The sequence below is a fragment of the Hyperolius riggenbachi genome, chromosome 12 (assembly GCF_040937935.1).
Source record: "Hyperolius riggenbachi isolate aHypRig1 chromosome 12, aHypRig1.pri, whole genome shotgun sequence".
Taxonomy (NCBI): domain Eukaryota; kingdom Metazoa; phylum Chordata; class Amphibia; order Anura; family Hyperoliidae; genus Hyperolius; species Hyperolius riggenbachi.
Window position 1 is genome coordinate 85,235,551 of NC_090657.1, and position 22,431 is coordinate 85,257,981.

Here is a 22,431-nt window from a genome sequence, read left to right on the forward strand (position 1 = left end):
ATCCGGTGCGGCGCGCGCCCCCCCCCAGACCCCGAGCGCTGCCTGGCCAATCAGTGCCAGGCAGCGCCGAGGGGTGGATCGGGTCTCCCAATGACGTCCCGACGTCGCTGACGTCATTCCGCCCCGTCGCCATGGCGACGGGGGAAGCCCTCCAGGAAATCCCGTTCTTTGAACGGGATTTCCTGATCGCCTATCGCCGGAGGCGATCGGCGGGGCTGGGGGGATGCCGCTGAGCAGCGGCTATCATGTAGCGAGCCCTCGGCTCGCTACATGATTTAAAAAAAAAATAATTTAAAAAAAACTGCTGCGCTGCCCCCTGGCGGTATTTTTCATACCGCCAAGGGGGTTAACGTTTGTACAGTTTTGAACCAGTTCTGTAACATGCCTGATGAACAGAGTAACCAAGCAGCTTGGGGTGACCCAAAACACTAAGAATGTATAGGGGGATAAAAGCAGGGCTGTGGAGTCGGAGTCGTGGAGTCGGGCAATTTTGGGTGCCTGGAGTCGGAGTCGGGAAAAAATGCACCGACTCCGACTCCTAATGAATTTGTAACTGTAATTAAAATAGAAAATACGATAAAATGTTCTATTTCTCAGATAATAGTCATTAAAAATAATGTATATATACAGTATATATACAGTAATAGCTGTGCGTAGTCCACAAAAATGAAATAAACCAATCAAAATTAGTTACTTGTGCTGCTTCAATAAAGCAGTCCCCGTATTTTTAAGGTCAGATATACATATCTGATTGTGACTGTATATATGATGTGTACACAGGAATCTCTTATATATACTAAATAACATCTATGCTGTAAGAATAAAGCCTGACGTGTAGCCGTGTTACTAATAGAGATGGTCAACGAGATGGAAATAATTCTGCATTGATGCTGATTTATGCAAATGTATGCACTCCCCTTGCTGATGAAATCAAATAATTTGATATGTTGTTAAAATTTGGTTTGGTGACTACAAATTAAAGGGTACCTGAGACGGATGAAAAGTAAAGTTTTATACATACATGGGGCTTCCTCCAGCCCCCTTCAGGCTAATCAGTCCCTCGCTGTCCTCCACCACCCGGATCTTCTGCTATGAGTCCTGGTAATTCAGCCAGTCAGCGCTGTCCGGCTGCATGCCGCTCCCACAGCCAGGAACATTCTGCACCTGCGCAATAGTGCTGCACAGGTGTAGTATGCTCCTGGCGGCGGAGTGTGTGCATGTGCACTACGCCCGACTGGCTCAAGTACCTGGACTCATAGCAGAAGATCCAGGTGGTGGAGGAGGACAACGAGGGACTGATTATCCTGAAGGCGGCTGGAGGAAGCCCCAGGTATGTATAAAACTTTAACTTCATCTGTCTCAGGTTTACTTTGTTACACAGTAGTACTAAACTCTACATATGCACTCCCCACAGAGCTGCAGGGAATCCACTGAGAATGCTGTGCACATTGAACACAGAGGTGTTGTCTGTCACCCATAAACCTTGTTCAGATTGTGCATGAAGAATGTGTAATAGAGGAAGAATCTCCTCATTCCCCTGCAGAGTACCTGCACATCATTCTTACATGTACCCACACTTACATTGCCTAGGGCCTGATAGATGTTCTTTGTTCCGGTTTGTACCTTTTACAAGTACTCTTACCAAGGACTAGTTTTAGTCTAAAGGGAATAAATATAGTAGTCTACATATCCTTCTCACTTCAGTTGTCTTGTAAAATTCCTAAGCGTTGGCAGTTAAGAGACGAATTTCATGTTACATACTTTTAATCAACAAAATTGTAATATGCAAATTAGAGGAGTCGGAGTCGAGGAGTCGGAGTCGGTGGAATCCTAAACTGAGGAGTCGGAGTCGGTGGATTTTTGGACCGACTCCACAGCCCTGGATAAAAGAGACTGAAAAGCCCTCCTACTAATAAGCAATGCTGGGAGTAATTTGCCCTCTTGAAACAGAAGGAAACTCGTAATAATTCAGCTATAAGTGAACATTTTGTGCACCACTACTGAATATGCAAAGTATCACTTTTCGCCCCTGTAAGCCAGGCTAGCATCCAGAACCGCTGGTGTATAGCAAGCTATAGCTAATTATACACAGCCACATCAACCCCACATGTAGACAGCCTGTTTCGGACTTTTGGTCCTCATCAGAACATGGCAGGGATTGATATGTTTGTATGCCTGATGAAGATACTTAAAATTTCAAAAAGCTTACATTAAAACTGTGTCCAGGTAGTCATTAAAGGGATACTTAAGTCAAGGGGCAAAAATGAGTTTAACTCACCTGGGGCTTTCCTCAGCCCCCTGCAGCCGATCGGTGCCCTCGCAGCCCCGCTCTGATGCTCCTGGACCCGCCGGCGGCGACTTCCGGTTTCGCCGTCACCGGCTGACAGGCATGGGAACGCGAGTGATTTTCTGCGTTCCCAGCCATAATATCGCCCCCTATGCCGCAATAGCAGCATAGGGGGCGATATTATGGCTGGGAACGCGGAAAATCACTCGCGTTCCCATGCCTGTCGGCCGGTGACGGTATCCCTTTAAGGCAAACAGTCAGTCTTTTCCCTGTTGATTCCCTATTTGCTTGTTTGATGTCAGCAGAGAATAGACCTAAAGTAAAACTAGGTACATGCTAGACATGGTCAAGAACAGGTGAATTATTTCAGCTTGCATGCAGCTCGAATGGAAATGATATGCAGCTTGAATTGGGCCAGTCAAATGCACTTCCTGTCAATTTTTATCGGCCAGTTTCAAGCTGCATTAAATTTGAATGCAAATCAGAATTAGTAGCATCTCATGGACCATCATCGATCCATTTTGGGCAGCAGTTTAGGGGTGAGGTCTACAAAGATTCAGTTGGCAGCTGAGCAGAATGTACTGCTCGGTAGAGAGGGAAGAGATGCAATTGGGACCTTTCTTAGAAGGTCTCACAGCAGCAGGTGTTGGCGGAAACATTGCAACCAGGCCAATCACTAGAGGGAAGGCCAGCATTGTCTCAGGACACATGCACACACTTTCTGGCTGAAACAATCCGAAACCATAGTTTCAGCCAAGAAAGATACAAAGTGTGAACATGACTTTACATTTTAAGGGCACTAAACATATGGTAAAATGCCCTCTGCAGACAAAGGCAAATTCCAGTCAAACAAAGGAATTCAGATGGCTTCAGACCACAACTAGCCAATTTTGTTCAATGTTCACTGAAAAAAAATGAACACAGGCATTATTCACAAAGCTTTTTCACCTGTTTTCCTGTTTCCACGTGATCTATGTTACATTTTTAAGCTTCTAAAGAGCAAAAATATAATATAATTAGGGTAAGAAAATATTGAAATGAAGTTAATTAGGTAGAAAATTACTTTGAGTGAGTATTTTGCTTGTAAATGTGCTGAAAGGTTATTTTTATCAATTAGGGGATAAGTAATTCATGAGAAGTTTTGTGAATAGAGCCCAATGTCTGTTAGAACCTGCGTACACTACACAGCTTAAAGAGAATCTGTATTGTTAAAACCGCACAAAAGTAAACATACCAGTGCGTTAGGGGACATCTCCTATTACCCTCTGACACAATTTCGCCGCTCCTCGCCGCATTAAAAGTGGTTAAAAACAGTTTTAAAAAGTTTGTTTATAAACAAACAAAATGGCCACCAAAACAGGAAGTAGGTTGATGTACAGTATGTCCACACATAGAAAATACATTCATACACAAGCAGGCTGTATACAGCCTTCCTTTTGAATCTCAAGAGATCATTTGTGTGTTTCTTTCCCCCTGTTCTCATGCACTGAAGTTTCAGGCTGCTCGTTTCTTCCTGCAAACAGCTTTGCCCTTGTCTGTAATTCTTCAGTATGTGAAAGCCCAGCCAGCTCAGAGGACGATTTATCCAGCTTGTAAAAGATAAGAGAGAAGAGAGAAGCTGCTCTAATCCTAAATAACACACAGGCAGTGTGCACAGAGGGGCCTGGAAGGAGGAGTTCATAGCAGAACCACAACACTGAAGAACTTGGCAGCCTTCCAGACACAGGCTGACAAGTCTGACAAGAGAGAGATAAGTTGATTTATTATAGAGATGGTGAGAGTAGAACGTGCTGCAGTAAGCCAGAACACATTAGAATAGCTTTTTGAACTTGTAGGATGATAAAAAACAGGACGCAATTTTTGTTACGGAGTCTCTTTAAGGTGGCCATACATCTAGCGATGATGGGCAGATTTGACCAAGAGACAAATCTATCCCAAATTTAATCTGAATAGAGAGAGATGTGTTGGCTTCCCATACACCGCAGGCCGATTCCCGATCAATTTCATGCTGAAATTGCTCAGGAATCGCCCTTGTGATGCCTATCCCCCTAATGTTAAATGTCTCCTGCCCAGCAGACCATTTACACGCCATTATGGCTGCAGACCACTTATTCGACTATATGATAGCTGAACTCCAGTGCTCAAATGATACACTTGCCACTCCATAGCCCCAATTATCAACTGCATTCCATGGCAGCACCTAAATTCCTGATGGTGGCCAGCACACAATTCATACATCTCTTTCTACCACAACTGCAGTGCTTTCTACTGAACTAAACAGTCAAACTTCATACATAGAGAAAAGTTCTGAACTGCTAACATGAAATCATCTCTCAATTACTTCAATAAAAGAAAAGCATCACCAACATAACGGTGAATTTGTCAAACTATTTTTTTCCATTAGTCACACAAAGTAATGCTAAATGGGTCTCTCAGTCATAATTCAATCCATTCTTTAATTAGAAAACTAACCAAAAATGCATTCTGTAAAAACGTATCAATCGTAACACTCAGAGCTGCACTTGGTTTAGTTAAACAGAGTGGCAGAAAGAATTATGGAGAGGAAATCATATCTTATAGTGCTTTAATCCCGATGAGGCATTTGGAGATGCAATAAATCAGCAGGGGAAAGAGCAAGTGATATTTAATTTTTGCTGGAATCCACAATAAAACTGACATTCTTGTTAAGAATGTTTCTAATATTATGATGTTTCATTATGTATGAAAACATCATTATGAAGTTGACATCACTTTAGACATAATGCAGGCAATTTAATCAATAAGAAGCAGAGTTCACCACAAAGTTCGGTTTTATTTAACTTCTTACGTAATTTGCCATCTTAACATTGCTCTGGCCCTCTTAAGCAGGGCGGTGGAGTCGGTACAAAAATCATCCGACTCCGACGTTTTTGAAACCACCGACTCGGACTCCAGGTACCCAAAATGGCTCCGACTCCTCAGTCGAATACTTACTAGAACTAAGAATTTGGTACAAAAATCATCCGACTCCTCCCATTCATGAAACCACCGACTCCAAGTACCCAAAATTGCTACGACTCCTTGACTCCAACTCCACAGCACTGCTCGAGTGCAACTAACATAGGACTTCTGCTTGCTATAAAACATTAATAGGAAGACTATCATTAAAAGGTCCAGGAGGCCTGAAAATCAAGTCATGTTACAGTGCATTTGTCCTTGCTCCACTGGCCTGTGTCAGTCTGAAGTACAGTTTAAAGAAAATCTTCACCTAAATGATCCTTCATACAGTAACATTTCACAAAGGGTTATGAAACAGGATCATTTGAAAACACTGCAGTTTTAAAAGGGTGTGGCTATCTCACCTAATGATTTTAGCCGCTATACAAAAATCTTAGTGCACATAGTATTAAACTGGCACCCCCTATAATTGTAGCTACAATTTGTAGCCGCTATTTTCTATCTATAGCCGCTATAGCAGCTACAATTTGTAGCCGCTATTAATAGCTGCTATTTTCTATGAGTAGCCGCTATTTGTCGCCGTAATTTGTAGCTACTATTTGTAGCTGTAATTAGGGTGCCCTTTTATACAAGATGTTGGGGTTAAGGTTAGGTTTGAGGGTTTTGGTTAGATGCCAAGGGGGGGGGGGGGGTTGGGTGTTAAGGTTTAGGCACCTCCAGGGGTGGGGTTACGGGTTAGGCACCCCCAAGGTAAGTTAAGGGCTAGGCACCACTGGGGGGGAGGGGGTGTTAAAGAAAATCTGTTAAGAAAATACGTCCCCTGGGGGGGTACTCACCTCGGGTGGGGGAAGCCTCCAGATCCTATTGAGGCTTCCCTCGTCCTCCTCGGTCCCACAGTGGCGGCAAAAATCCTCCCGGAGCGGCAGTGATGTAAATATTTACCTTCGTGGCTCCAGCGCAGTATCCACTCTTGCCACGGAGATAGGCGGAAATAGCCGATCTCCGTCGGGCCGCTCTACTGCGCAGGCGCAAGTCTCCTGTGCCTGCGCAGTACAGTGGACCCGACGGAGATTGGCTATCTCCCCCTATCTCCGTCAGAAGAGCCGAAACAGCGCCCCCGCTGGAGCCTGGAAAGGTAAATATTGAACAGGCTGTCGGATTTGTCGCGCCGGCTTTGAAGGGCTGCAGCAAGACCCCCGTGGGACAGAGGAGAACGGGGAAAGCCTCATTAGGATCATGAGGCTTTTCCCTCCCGAGGTGAGTACCACCCAGGGGACGTTTTTCTCATTACAGTGTCTCTTTAATGGTTAGGCACCACCAGGGGAGGGTTCTGTGTGAAAGTAGGGAGAGGTTAGGTCATAGTAAAATATTGGTTAAATTTTACAGATATTTTACTATATGAATGTAGCAGAAGATCAGTAAAACTACCGATATTCTGCTACTGTTATCCTGCTCCTGTATGCTATAAAACTGCTATAAACAGGCTGGTGCTGCAAAAGCATTTAGCATACATTTATTTAATTTTTTTTTAAAGTGAATGGGAACCGATAATTAAATAAAAGTCAGATACTCACCTAAGGAGAAGGAGGCTTTGGGTCCCATAGAGCATTCCCTCTCCTCTCCCGGTCCCCATAGTTGCGCTGGCTCCCCCGTAGCGGTATTCAACCGTTTCGGTCAAATACCTTTGTTTCCCCACCGAAAGGGAGGCTTCGGAAATGCTTCGGTAGCCCAAGTGCTCCCGAAGACGGGGCGCTCTACACTGCACACGCGCAAGCGCCCTCTATGACGCACTCGCATGTGCGCAGTATGGAGCCATCTGTCTTTGGGAGGACTCGGCTCCCGAAGACTTCCAAAGTCCCCTGCGGCGGAGGATTTCAAAGGAGAGCTGCGGTCTGACCGAGGGCACCGGGAGAGGAGAGGGAAGGCTCATTAGATCCTTCCCTCTCCTTAGGTGAGTATCTGACTTTTTTTATTTAATTATCGATTCCCATTGGCTTTAAATGCACTTGTCATTTCCGTTACCAGTCATCTAAGAATTCTTAATGCTGAAAGTAAGCTCAACATACAATTGTCTGCAACTATTGGAAAAGTACTTAAAGTAAGAGCAGTCATTTGTTTTGCTGTTCAGATTCAAATATTCACCTCAATAGTACATTTCCCCAAGCTCGAGAAAACAAAGATATCCAAAACTAGGCCCAGCAACAATCCTCACCATTCAGATGAGCAAAGTATGGCTATTCCACTTCCATAAACCCACACTGTTTAACCCACCTAAGTACACTAGAAGCTACGAATGTCTGAACACATTGATTGTAAATGAATGTCATGCATTATGCTGGCTGTTCGGAGAATACGTTTTCAGGTATACATTTTGAAGGATAAGGCCTTTTAGAATTGCAACTGAAAGCAAAGAGTAGGGAACCCTAGCATAAAGCACAACTATCAAAGTTAACTAAAATTCTAAATGCCACACATATTGCCAGTAATTACTAGCCCCTCACACACTCCAATGAGTTCTGGTTAACCATGAGCTTGCTGGTTAGTCTGTACCTCTCGGTGTTACAAGCCCTACTCCATAGAGCCAAATTAATCCATGCCATGCACTGATGAGGATCAAACAATCCGAAACAGTCTGTATGCATGGTGGATTATTATGGCTCTGTACAAATTAACAAACTGACACATCATTGCATTCCAGCGGTTCTGGAGGTGTGTTTAGCTTCTAAGGGCAACAATGGTTAATTTGCATATATGCAGCAGTGATGCTCTGGGAGACATCTCAAGCTCACTCCAACCTGAATTATCACAAATTCTTTCTGTTTTAAGAATGCAAACTTTTGTTTTCAGTACTTACTAGTAAATAGCAATACAAAGGCTCTTCTTTCATCTTTTCATGTTTTATATGAAGAAAATGACATTTACAGAGAACAGTTTTCACTGTGGGCATTACTATGGAGGACTGCGCCCAGCACATCCAGCATACAGAAACAATCTTCACTGGCTGTAATACTGTGAGTAAAAAGTTTTCAGAATGATAGGAAGCAGAAATATAGCTTCAAATGTGTGTAAATAATTATCAGCTGAAGTTTTGTCCTTGTTCCTGTCTCTCCCCCCCCCCCCCCCCCCGCCAGCACAAAATTGTTACAGAACAGATGGTAAAACAAGGCTTTTTTTCACATTGGCTGCGCTGAGAGACATCTGAAAAGCATTTTAGTGTTGCTGGCTAAAAGCTCTATAGGCATGTGGGATTTACAAAAAAAACAAAAAACAGTTTCTTTGGTGGTAGCTCTTTAAGAATGAGCCGCCAGGATTTCCCACTAAACTTTTGATCTGGCCAATCGGAATTGTCCTCAGAAGGGATTAATATAGTTTCAATCAATGGACCAAGGGGGAGTTCCAGAGGGAGATTTAAAGATGATTTTTATTTTACAGGAATCTAAGTATTGCAGCGGTAGCATGGCAGTGTCCGTCAAAGCTGTAGCGGCAGTGCTGCAGACATAACTGAGCAGGGTGCAACTTTACAAGTTGTAGAATAAAAGCAGTAGATTTTATCTTAATATAGCCAAAGGACTTTATAAGAGGGAAAAACCGTAGCACTAGTTTACATTTTACAGGGTAGATGAGCAGGGTTGACATAACTTTGAAGAACTGTCCATAACCCTTAAAGATAATAGGGGTCTATTTAAAAAAGGGAAGGCTCTGGGTCCTAATGAGCCTACCCTCTCCTCTCCCAGTGCCCTTGTTGCGCGGCAGCTCAAAAAAAAAAAAAAAGGTTCCCATTGACTTTAACCAGCAGCCATGATGCCCTGGAGAACCTAAAACACAAACCTGTATTATAACGTGAAGCAAACTTGAAGTAAAAAAAAAAAAAAAGTTAAGCATTTGTATCTATATCTGATGAATCCTAAGTGGGACCATTTCTTTTTTAGAATACCAGTTTTATTTTCTGTTTAAAACCTAAAAAAAAATAAAAATAAAAAAAATCTAAAAAATGTAGGTTTAAGGTCTTAGCTAAATGGCACACAGCCTTTTAGTGTTCCAAAACAATATTTGCACTATTGATAACCTATTCCATGCACTCAAGTGTTTCTCTCCCTGGCAGAAGTTTTATGGCTTGTAATTAGTTATCAGCGAGAGTTATGCTATAGTCTGACTAAGTCCAACTGGAAAGAAACTGTCATGTGCATACCTAAATTCTTAAAGGACTTTGTATGTAATAAGCTGTGGACTTTTGCTGTCTACATATACTCTCACCTTGAGGCATCGCACATTAATCCTACCCTATATGTATCGTGTATAATGAATATTTTGTATGGTGTCCTACTTTTATACTCAAACCCCTTTGTTTAATGAAAAAAATGACAAGTACAACTGAAGTGAGAGGTATATGTAGGCTGCCATAATTATTCCATTTTAAGCAAAATCACTTCCCTCGCAGCACTGAAGGTCTATTTGGACACAGTAGTTCCTGAATCACACCAGAAACAAGCATGCTTCTAATCTTATCAGATATGCCAAAAATATCAGAAACACCTGATTTGCTGCATGCTTGTTCAGGGTGCAGTATTGGGTGCCCTACAATGCCTAAGTCTGCAGCAGTCGCGAATGTAGGCGCCTCTTTACAAAAGAGCGTCCACATTCACGACTACTGCAGACTTAGGCACTTTGTTATTGAGCTGGAAAAGGAGGCCAGTACACGTGAAAGGCATTGTCTTTTTTGTACATTACATGTCTTTCAACCCATATGGTTTGTTCATTGATGGAGGTAAGATCATTTAACTTCTATACTCTATCGTTTAAAGTTTGTTATATTATGGGCGCCTCCTACAAGTTTTTCCTAGTTATACTGCATTTCTTTCACAATAGGCTAGTGTCAGAAAACACTGCAATTACATCATACCTAGATCAGATTCCATTACATCTTCTGAATCCAGATCCAGGGAAATGGGATTATTTGCTTCTTGGATCCTCAAGTTGTCATCTGGGTTTTTTCCTGCCTCAACGCCTTCCTCTGAATTACTCAGCTGGCAAGGTCCATCACTACTGCAGGAAAAATACAGATTGCTTAATTTTTTTGTAATGCTAGAACCTCCAGAGGCATGCACAAATAGAATTTAATTGTGGGTTGAGTTTGGGTTCATGCATAGTTTTGTTTACTGGCAGATGAGACTCAGACTGCTACACAAAAAGATATGCACTCACAATTATATTGAGCCATGGATAGCTGATGCTTACTGGAAATTTAGAAGGGTTTTAATCTTAATTGAACAACTCAGATCAGTTGCTGTCATTCTACGGGGCTCACAATTTAATGTCCCAACCAGTATTTTGGACAAGCTTGGGAATAGTCAACCTACCAGCTTTTGGGATTTTGCATTGTAACAGAGTAACTTGTGGAACCCCAGAGAAAAATCCACACTAAAATGTACTTTCTAGGCATCAAGCCCAGGGCTCTGGAGTTACAACAAAAGAGTGTTGATCACTAAGCTACCACACTGCCCACAAAAGTTGTACTACACATGAATTAGTAGATCAGTGGGTGGCAGCCATATTTTCTAACTCCAGGAGGCTCTGTATCATAAATGTATTGTACAGTTCACTCCAACAAAGCCCAAGTTCAGACAAATGTCTGCTGTATTGCAGTTTCTGGAAAATAAAAATAGCTACTGCACCAGTTCATATATCCTTACATCCTCCATAGCAACCCAATGATGCCTATTCACTCCCACCCCATGCCCCATTGGAAGGCTGAGATGAGTACCCATTTGGGACCCTTTTTTTCCCATTCAGGATCACTTCAAACTCCATAGTGGTAACCCAGAGTCAAGCTTGGGCCGGAAATCCGCAGCTCAGAGCGGTAACCCCGAGCCCGACTCCTGGTAGCCGCTGGGAGGTATGTGCAGAGCCTGTGCGCAGCGAGCATTTGCAACTCACCTCCCCCGAGATCCAGACATGGGCAGCCTCCTCTGAGGCTCTTGATCCCTCTGGTGAGATTGCCATCTCTCGTCATGATCTCACTATAGGGGTAGGAAGAATTGCAGTGCTGGATCCAGGGGAGGTGAGTAATGTTTTGGACTGCTGCAGATCTCTCTAGTGGCACTTTTAGACCTTAAAATCCAGAAGTAATCTTACCACCAAGGAGGATAAAGAACACCTGAATTATCTTTAAAAAAAAATGATGAAATAACCTTGTTATTTAGAAGCATCTGGTTAATCCAGAGACTTCCAGGATCCTCATAAATTTCACCAACCCAGCACAGGGTTTAATGAAGCCACTTCTGTATGCCTTTTTCCTTCCTGCACGCTCACTTCATTCTACAGGGCATGTCCAGTCTGGTGCTTCTGTAAGACTTTTTCCTTCCTGCATGCTTGCTTCATTCTACTGGGCATGTCCAGTTGGGGTGAGCTAAATCCACGGCCCTACTTGCAACCAGAAGAATCCTATTCGACTGGCGCTAGTCAAACAGCTATAGAGGGACTCTGTGCTGGAATGGAGGGCAGCAGGAGGCCCATCCAGAGGCTTGTCACTATCGAGGCACAGTAAGGCCCCATTCACACTAGAGCGTTTTGCCGCGATTTCGGCAAAATGCTCAAACGCTAGCGCTTTTTAAAAGAGCTAGTGTAATGAAACCCAATGGGCCCGTTCTTACTTGGGCGATTTGTGCTAATCGCCCAAAAACAAACGCAAACGCGTAGCCTGCACCATTTTCAGGCGATTGCGTTTCAGTGCTATAGAAGCGCAAAACGCATTAGTGCCAAAATCGCCGCAGTGTTCAGTGATTTTTCTGCGTTAAATCGCGGAAAAATCACTCCTGCAAAAGCCGGCAAAGATTGCCGGCGTTTTCAAAATGCAAGTGTGCATAGAGCCTAAGTATGTCATTTTTTTTTCTTTTTTTCCGCTTCAGGTGCAGTTTAAGCCAAAACATTTGTAAAGCAGCCAAGTTAATGATCATTTTACACAGAGGACAAAGATGGCAGCATTCATAGTCCTCTGAACAAAGGTCTCCTTTAAAACCACTCACGTATTTACCTCTATTATCTAACAAAAATAACATTTAAAAAAAAAAAAAAAAAACAAAGTCATTATTAATTCAGTACTAAAGCTCATCTTCAATAACATTTTAATATAAATGCAAAATAAAGCGCAAACCAATTTATCCCAAATGGAGTATTATCAAAGAACATGTTTCCCTGATGGATATATCATCGCTTTTCACCGGATAAGCTTTTAACTGGTTATATTCTGTCAACGTTTTACTGCCCAAAGTCTGATGACATTTACGCATTATATATAATGGCATCATTCGCTTTCATTTACAGGGTTTATCATTCTTTATTATAGTTCTGTGTTTATTGTCTTGAGGAAAAAAAAATTCCCTTAAACAAGGGATGGAAGTGACTGAATGCAGGCTCTTCTGAAATGTCTGCAGCATTTGCACTGCTCTATGCAGGCAGGACAGGCCTGCTGGAGGTGTGATTTAAAGTCCATGATAAAAACTCATGACTCCTGAAGGACCTTGGCATACTAAAACTAAGTTTATTAGTTCATAATAGCGCAGGGAAACACAATCCCCCAAAGCACTGAGCCAGAACAGGGAAGAGCCGTAAAACCTCTTCAAGTTTTACAGTGTGAGATGACTTTGTAGTCCACTGAACTTGAGGCTGATGATCTGAGGCCAGCAACAATGGCCACAGACTGTCAAGAGGTGTTCTGCAAGGAAAAGAAGCTCGACCTTTTGGCCAAAACAAACAGATAACTTTCTGTACGGAGCTTCTGCAAATACAGTGTGAGCTGTGTTATTAAACTACTTCTTCAATTTTAGTATTCGCAAGTTATTGCCTTTTGCTTACCCCAAGCCACCAGCTTTCTTGAATAAATCATCTTCAGAGGAGTCAGACTCTAAAACAAACAATTAAAGCAGCAATTAAGGTTCTGGCTAAAACCGACAACACATTAATTATGCCTTGGGTTTGAAATGCAAATGAATGCAGTATGAATATAAAACGCTCTTATCAGAAGCTACCCCATAACAATCTGGAGTGTATTAACACCATGCGTGCCAGAAACCTGCATGCTATAGACGGCACACATGGGGTGTTACAATACTGGCAACAGTCTAGGAGTACAGAAGGTCTCTTTCTTTTTAGATACTATAGCCTTTAACTTTCATGCACTGAAAATGTGGACAAAAACAATTATTGATCCATAGTCAAATACACTCCAGTTATGAAGGACAGAAAACATCACAAAAGGGTCTTGAGATAGGCAACTTGAAATCAACATTTTATTTAATGGCTAGTCACATGATTAGCATGTGACGCTTGGTGTAGTGGAGCGCACATGCAGCCCAAAGGAGACAGAGGGATCAGCGTGCTTCTGAGCCGCTCGCTATGCGCCGGCCAGAAGTGAAGAGGGGAGGACATACTGCGCACACAGGGCCCTAGTATGTCCGGGTGAGGGCTCAAGAAAGTCGCCGGACACCAGGATGTATATTAGACTAACGGCGGCAGACGGAGGGGGGCAGGAGGAGCAGATGGTATGTACTTTTAACCCCCCCCCCCCCACACACACACACTGCAGCTATAATTTTTTTCAGTTGTGGTATCCTTTAAGTGACTAATGACCTTTGCTGCAAAATCCAATAGGTAGATATGATCGCAGAAGGAAGCTGCCGAACATGTACAAACAATGGTTTGGTATTCCTTATTTGACCGAAATTCTGAAAATTTGGCATTCCTTTTACTGATCGAAGAATCAATAAGGGTGATCAACTAACTGGAAAACTGTTGTGTGTAAAAGGCCCTTGCATGAGTAAACAATTTAATATGACCGAGAGCCAAAAGGTATATGAGAGGTACATGGATAATCACTTTTATAATTGTATACAAACTCTTGACATTCCCGAGAGTGATCCACACAGTTCCGTTGTGGCTTACCAAATTCTGTAATTAGTTTTCTTTTGCTTTTAGTCTTGTTCTCGTCTTGCTTATTGCTTTTAGGCCTGCCCCGGTTCTGTGTCACTTCCTCCCTGGTGAGTGTTTTGCCATTGTCTTTTTCCTGCTAACAGAAAATAAAAAGGTACTTGTGAAATACAACTCTACTATAAACACTGTGCAGCAGACAAGCCACAAATAGGAAAGCCCCCAACTCACTGTATTACAGATACTCTGACATACAGCAGCTCACTATAGTCTCTTAAACCAGATTTGATTCAAATACAACTGAAGTTTCAGAACCGAGCTACTACATTCTCCCATTTCTTAAGTTTCAGATTAAGACGGGTAGGAAATCTTCTAAATATATTTTTTATTGCAATTTGTGTCTTCATTGGAGAAATCTCCCTTCATTTCTTATTAGTGTGACCTTGTTGTGAACTGAAATTCCTTTTAGCCCCATCATTATTAGTGGTGCATATGGCCCTTCTCCCTCATCCCTAAACCCTTTCATGGTTCCTATCTTTCCATTTGCCTCCTCTCTTTTTTCCCTCCCCGTTCCCTTTAGTCCCTCCCCACATCCTTCCTCTGTTGTTCTTTTCTTATCAGCCCTCCTAACTTTTCACCTTCACTCCTCTTTTCTTCCTCTTCGGCACAGGTTGTTATAAATTTTGACTTTTAATGCAGATATACTAAATTAAAAGTTATGATATGAAAATGTGAATACTGACAACATTTTCTGGTTGCTCCCATACAAATTTCTTAAAGAAAACCTGTAACATCAAAAAGTTCCCCTGGGGGGTACTCACCTCGGGAGGGGGAAGCCTCAGGGTCCCAATGAGGCTTCCCACGCCGTCCTCCGTCCCTCGAGGGTCTCGCTGCAGCCCTCCGAACAGTGGCGATGTAAATATTTACCTTCCCGGCTCCTGCGTAGGTGCTGTGGCGGCTCTCGGCTCCGAAATAGGCAGAAATACCCGATCGCCGTCTGGTGTGCTCTACTGCGCAGGCGCAAGTCTCCGGCGTCTGCGCAGTAGAGTACACCCGACTGAGATCGGGTATTTCCATCTACTTCGGAGCAGAAAGCCGCAACAGCGCCCCCGCTGGAGCCTGGAAAGTTAAATATTGAACAAGCTGACGGATTTGTCGTGCCGCTGTTCGGAGGGCTGCAGCGAGACCCCCGTGGGACAGAGGACGGTGTGGGAAGCCTCATTGGGACCCTGAGGCTTCCCCCTCCTGAGGTACCCCCCAGGGGAACTTTTTGATCTTACAATGTTTCTTTAAAGCAAATCTGTAGCAAAAATTAACTTATAAGGTTTGTGTAGTACGGATAATAAATTGAAAATTAGTAGCAAAGAAAAGGGTGATTTTTAATTTGTTATATAGCTTTATTTATAACATTGCATCTGACTGTCACAGCTGCAGTTTAGAATCCAGACACTGTCTTTTAAACTGTAAAACAGAGCAGAGCTAATGAGTATTTAAACTTTCTCAAGCTCATCTCAAGCTGTGTCTCACTGTTTCGTGTTAAACTCTTTAGAAATCAGGACCAAGTTCGACCAAGTTAGTCTGAAGAGCTCTTTTGCATAGATAGCAATGCAAATTTTTTTTAACTCTTCCTGTACTGGAAAACAATATTTTCTTTGCTACTAATGTTCTGTTTATTATCCGTACTACACATACAATTCATTATATCATAAGTTTATTTTCACTTCATAGTTGCTTTAAGATTTGCTACAAACTCAAAAGAAACAAGGGTTTCTAAAACTTGTAACTTGACATTCTTCACTATTGTACTTTTGTGAAAAACATTTGATGAACAAGGTTTCTATACATTTATTCAGTTAAAGTAGTATTTTTTTTCTTTTTTTTTTTAAACAATACAAATTGTACATTTTTAAGCCGTTTAACTTGTGAACAATAAAACGTTTTTATGATGCAGATATTTTTTGTTAATCTATTGACAGATCATGTAAAAAGTCCCTTTCCTCTTTGGTCCTCATTAGCTACTGCAAGTAATGAAATAGACAACAATCCTCTGTGTGTCGCTCATAAGGTGCCCATTCACAATACAATCTTGACAGTACAATATTAGCAAATCTACGTAATACATAAATAAACTGAGTGAATATACTTTGCATGTATACTTTGGATCAAATAACATAGAAATAGTAAGATTGTCGATGGGTACCTTTAGGCTACTTGCACACCAAGACGTTGCGTTAGGTGCTACGTTAAGGTCGCATAACGTGCACCTAACGCAAGGCTTGGTGCGCTTCGATGTGGACGTCAAGAGTTGTGCAGCTCACTCTGGCGTCCGTGATGCGTACTCTTGGATGCATGCGGCATCACGTGGTCCCACCGGCCAATCGCTGCACAGAGCAGCCGCACCAGGGCGTAAACACTGCACGTCACAACGTGCAGTGAATATTAATTAGCCATGTGCCTGTCTGCTCTCCGCTCCTCCCCAACATGACTGAGCATGTGCAAACAGTCTAACTAATAAAGCCTGACCGCACAAGCACGTTCACTGCCTACGCCACTCCCGAGAGCCTTTGCATGTGAACATGCCGGTGCAGTGACGAACGAGGAGCGCGGGGACCAGGAGGTTCGCTGAGCTGGGACGCCAGCCAGCTGCCGGCTAGCGCTGCGCGGCATATGAGCACAGGGCCCCAACACATCCTCACATCCTGCTATTTAGTGGTGGAAGCCTGCAGCGCTGCAGTGAACTCATACACATTGGTGAGATCTTTCCTATATATTTAAGCAGCTGTAACGCCATAGCATGCTGCACTTTCGGAAGAACGTGCAGCGTTACATGTAACGCAACGTGGGCAGTGTGAACAGCCCACTTGTGTTACATTGCTGTACGTTGGGGGAGCGTTACAGGCTGCACTAACGTGCGCCTGTAACGTCCCTGTGTGTAAGCAGCCTTAGACATGTATGTTTTTGCATACTTTCACACACATATGAACAATGCATGTTTAAAGCGGACTTGAACTCAGAACGTCCTCTCTGCTCTAAAAGATACGCAACAGCATAAGAACCTTAAACCACGTTAGGATCCCTGGAATGCATATCTATGTAGTTCACAATGAGTCAACAACTGACTCTGATCCAGTACAAGTGGGTTATTGCTGTATCACATGAATATAGGCCTAATTAGACCTCCAGATCATGTGAAATGCCTATAATCCACTGTATATTAACACAACCAGTTTTTAGGATATTATATTATATTATATATACTCCCCCAGTCAGCCTAACTAATAAAGATGCGCTGTATATAATATATTGTCCATATCCTGATATGGCGATATTCTGATAGCTTAGTCCATTTTAAACATCAGATGGCCAGGACATTGAGTCAGTGTTCATTTCCAAGATATTATCTGCCAAAATATATATAATAAATGCTCTGGTATAGATACTGTCCCTTAAATGGCAGGATAAGGAAATATATAGGAAAGATCTCACCAATGTGTATGAGTTCACTGCAGCACTGCAGGCTTCCACCACTAAATAGCAGGATGTGAGGATGTGTTGGGGCCCTGTGCTCATATGCCACGCAGCGCTAGCCGGCAGCTGGCTGGCATCCCAGCTCAGCGAACCTCCTGGTCCCCGCGCTCCTCGTTTGTCACTGTACCGGCATGTTCACATGCAAAGGCTCTCGGGAGTGACGTAGGCAGTGAACGTGCTTGTGCGGCCAGGCTTTATTAGTTAGGCTGACTGGGGGAGTATGTGAGGCGTATGAGCGGGCATGTAAGAATGTACTGGCCGGCCAGGAATGATTATATTGCAAACTCTGCAGCATCTTCCTAGTTTTTAATTGTGTCTTATTCTTAATCCCTACATTTTGATATAATAAAGTGAAATAGATTTTGTACTACACTTGATACCCTTTTTTCATTATTATAATGCATATCTATGTTCCTGTATACTTCATGTGTGGATCAGGGGCACAGATATGAGTACTGTTAACTTACTGGCGCGTTCACAATCCCCACGCCGCATTCGTTTGCCTCACCGTCGCAGCCCCCTCCATCTGTGATCGGTATAGGAGAATCAACTATTCTCAATCCCGATCACCAAGCCTGTGTCTTTCGAGAGTGTGCAGAAACGAGATGCAGGTTCTCATTCATAGCAGACCCCATACTTCCGTGTTTCTATTAATAGAACACGGTCTTAGTAGCACAATTTTAAAAATACACCCAATTACACCTCTATACTGTTTCACGTAGAAAAATTATTATTCGTTTTTATTATTTTAAACCCCTTCCAACCCTGCCCCATAGTTACCAAAATAAAACATGTTAAAAAAAAATATCAACATAAATAGTTACCTTAGAGATTTTACAAATATGTATGTCATGAGGGTATATTACTGTTCATTTTGCAATTAAAGTCTTTTAATAAGCGAAATAGCATTAAAAATCCCTAAAATGGAAAAAATACACCTTTCTTTCCAGATAAAATATTATCGTCATACATTGTACTATGGACACAATTCAAACATTGTAATAACCGAGACCAATGGGCAAATAAAACATGTGGGTTTTGTGTATCGAAGCACATTTTATTTTAAAACTATAATGACTGAAAACTGAAAAATGATTTTTTTCCCCCTTATTATTCCATTTACAATGCATATAAAATAAAATGATTTATGTCAAAAAGGTTGCAAAAAGTGCTACCCAAAGACAGCCTAATTTGTAGCGAAAAAAAACCCAGTATATAGATCATTTCAGTGTGATAAGTAACAAAGTTATCACTGAATGAATGGGAGAAGCGCTGAAATGTGAAAATGGTTTTGTTTTTACAGGGAAAAAAAACCTTGTGATGCTGAAGAGGTTAAACAAAAACACATTTCTTTGTTACACATGATATAAATCCTAAACTAAATCTGCACCGTTTCTACTTCCTGATTCATGGAAGCAGACATATTTGTTAGCATCCTGCGCTTTCAAATGAGCTTATCTGCCATTTCTGCCATGGCAGTTGTATGAGATCAGATTACAACTTGTGATTAGACAGAAATGAGGGGGAATTAAAAAGGCTAAACTCCCTAAATACATACAGGGTGCATTCCTCTATGTATTTATTCAGTCTGTGTAAGAGTTCCACTTTAAAATACATTATAGAAGTGCTTTTGGTATGCCTTTCAGTCCAGCACAATTCATTGTGAATGGGGTGTGAAAAGGTAAACAAAAACATGCAGTGTTTGCAATTTTACAAGCACTTTGCAACATATATAGTGAGCACAGAGCCCTTGACCTTTGACTATACAGTAAATGTAATAATAATGAGCAGTTTACTTTAATAAAGAACATGAATAGAGTGTGGGGTTTAATTTCCGGCAGTGGTTTATTGACTGGGTATGTGCGTGTGGTATAAACGAGCTCCTCTTGTCTATAGTTTGTGTTAGCTCTCTGGAGATGAGCTCCTGTGGGTTTATTAAGGATGCACAAGTGAACTGAAGTGCTAATTGCTGGCGGCTTCACTGTATTTAATGAGATTTTAGCAGCTAATTGGTTTAACAAACTGATTTACAGGCAAATAAAGAGATTTAACCAATGAGGTTCTAGATGTAGCACCAAGTGGACATAGCATACAAGTCTGTCAAGAGAAGGTAAGAGAAATAAAGATTTGATGTAATCTGTGATCATCAATGCTATCCTCGGTCTGCTCACCTACCAGCAACAGCCATTTGTTCTAATTGGTCTTTAGCATTGAGGCCTGGAACCCACTGAAAACCGCAAACGCAAAACGCAACCGCTAGCGTTTTGTCTGAGCGGTTTGCAAGCGGATTCATGCGCGTTTTTGGTCGTGTTTTGCAACATTGTATTTTTTTCCCCAGCGGGTGCCTAGCGTTTTGCGTTTTGCGTTTTTATCCTGATTGGTCCTGTGAATTATTTTTCATTTTGTTACAGTGTGCTGAACCGCAAAACGCTAGCAAAACCGCTCAGTTTAGGTTTTGCTGAGCGTTTCTGCTAGCGTTTCAATACTTTACATTGAAGCGCTAACGCTCCCAAAATGCTGCAGGTCCTGCGTTTGCGTTTCTGGGAAACGCAAACGCTCCTGTGGAAGTTGCCCCATCCATTAACATTAGCCCAGTGTTTTGGCAAACTGCTAGCATATCGCAGTGCTGCCAAAACGCTGCCAAAAGCGCTCCTGTGGGTTCCAGCCCTGAGAGTTAATGGGAAATATGTTATTGGATTAATAACATGAGAAGAAGCTTGAGGGAGAAGAGATGAAAGACAGTTAACATAATCATTAGATTATATTATTATACATTTATATAGTGGTGATATTTTCCAGCTATTTACAGAGTATACTGAATAATTTAGGTTATCAACTGACCCTCATAGGAGCTTACAATCCAATTCCCCTTCTATAGTCTAGGGTCGATCTAAGACAAGGCCAATTCACTTACCAATAGGTTTTCAAAATGTGACCAGAGCACCCATAAGATACCCAAGCCACCAAAGGCCGAACATACTAACGTCTATGCAGATAAGTGTCCTGGACTTGGGATCAATGGGGGGGGGGGGGTATGCTTAGTGCTGTGGTGCCTTTATGGGGCATGCATGGAGCTGTGGTTATTCTATGGGGGCATGCTGGGAGGGACTGCCAGATAACCTGGTGGCAGGCCAGCCCGACCATCCAGCAGAGAGCCAGACCAAAAAGCACAGAAGCCAGGTAGCTCTGCCTAGTTATGTTTATGTGGCACTGCCTATTCATATGATATGCTGTATTTATTTATTTATTTATTTTTTTTGTAGTAATGGAGAGGGGTGCTTCAGCCAACATTTTGCTGGGCAGGCCTTAGACCACTATTAAGGTAATATAAATGTGGCTCCGCCCATGACCGCACCCACATTCTGTTGTGTGGCCCCACCCATTTTTCAGCTGGCGTGCCCAAAAGTGCCCCGGGTCTCTTAGGATTCCAGCAACGGGTCAGGTAAAAGGAGGGGTAAAGAACATCCAGCCAAAACGTCAGGTGACACAATCTAGTGCATAGGGCACTATACTACAACCTCCATATTAGAAGGAGATTTTGAACTCTACAGTGCACAGGCCATGCAGCTAATCTCCTCTGCCTTCACATGTGTTCTTCTGCCTCTTGCCAGCAACCAAATTACACTAATTTGAACTTATTTTGGCTGCACCGATATAGATGTAATTAAGATTACAGCCTATGGCTGCAAATATAGTGCTGAGGGAGAATTAAAATGACCTGACTCACAGCTAGCGTCATCCCACCAGCTCTTCCCTACTCTACGTGCTCTGCTGGGAGGAGAAGAGGACAGGCTACAGTTTCCTGGCTACAGGAAAGTAATGTGATGGGAAGGAGGAGAGTAGAGGCTGTCGTCTGTCAATAACTGTATAGAGACATTAAAAACAAAAAAATTATTGGACCAAATTAGTACGGTCCAGCTGGTCAATCCCTCCAACATCAAGGAGAGGACATTTTCAACAGGACTATTATATAGGTCACATAAGGAATATTTAGAGCATGAATTTTTAGACAGGAAAAACAGTATTTGATTTGAACAAAAATGATTTGGAAACGCTGACATGGTTGCTATAGATAAATGTAAACTGTGAACTTTAATGATAAATGGACTTAAAGGATACCCGAAGTGACATGATGAGATAGACATGTGTATGTACAGTCCCTAGCACACAAATAACTATGCGGTGTTCCTTTTTTTCTTTCTCTGCCTGAGAGTTAAATATCAGGTATGTAAGTCCTGACTCATACAGAAAGTGACTACAGTGTGACCCTCACTGATAAGAAATTCCCCTTTTTTTTTACCTCTTTCTTGCTTTCAGAAGTAATTTTCTGCTAGGAAAGTGTTTTATAGTTGGAATTTCTTATCAGTGAGGGTCACACTGTAGTCACTTCCTGTCTGAGTCAGGGCTGAGTCAGCCACTTACATACTATTTAACTCTTTCAGGCAGAGAAAGAAAAAAAAAGGAACACAGCATAGATATTTGTGTGCTAGGCACTGTTCATACACATGTCTATCTCATCATGTCACATGTCACTTCAGGTATCATTTAAAGGGAACCTAAACTGAGAAGGATATGGATTTTCCCTTTTAAAATAATACCAGCTGCCTGACTCTCCTGCTGATCCTGTATCTCCAATACTTTTAGCCACAGCCACTTAACCATGAAGACCAGGTGGCTCTGACTGAAGTCAGCCCGGTATAGCTATATGCTTGTTTCAGGTATATGATTCAGCCACTACTACAGCCAAAGAGAAAAAC

General features: G+C 42.3%; 1 protein-coding gene across 9 annotated transcripts in view; it reads right to left on the reverse strand.

Annotated features, from left to right (window-relative positions):
• BRCA1 (BRCA1 DNA repair associated) overlaps positions 1 to 22,431 on the reverse strand; it is a 243,881-nt gene that overhangs the window by 167,087 nt on the left and 54,363 nt on the right. For 7 of the 9 annotated variants that reach the window (XM_068264418.1, XM_068264422.1, XM_068264416.1 and 4 more), the window contains exons 7-9: positions 14,162 to 14,285; positions 13,076 to 13,124; positions 10,125 to 10,267 (exon numbers count right to left, since the gene is read on the reverse strand). In XM_068264418.1, the coding sequence (XP_068120519.1) occupies positions 10,125 to 10,267; positions 13,076 to 13,124; positions 14,162 to 14,285 (316 nt within the window). The remainder of the gene's footprint in view (positions 1 to 10,124; positions 10,268 to 13,075; positions 13,125 to 14,161; positions 14,286 to 22,431) is intronic. The other 2 variants (XM_068264421.1, XM_068264423.1) reach the window with 2 other exon arrangements.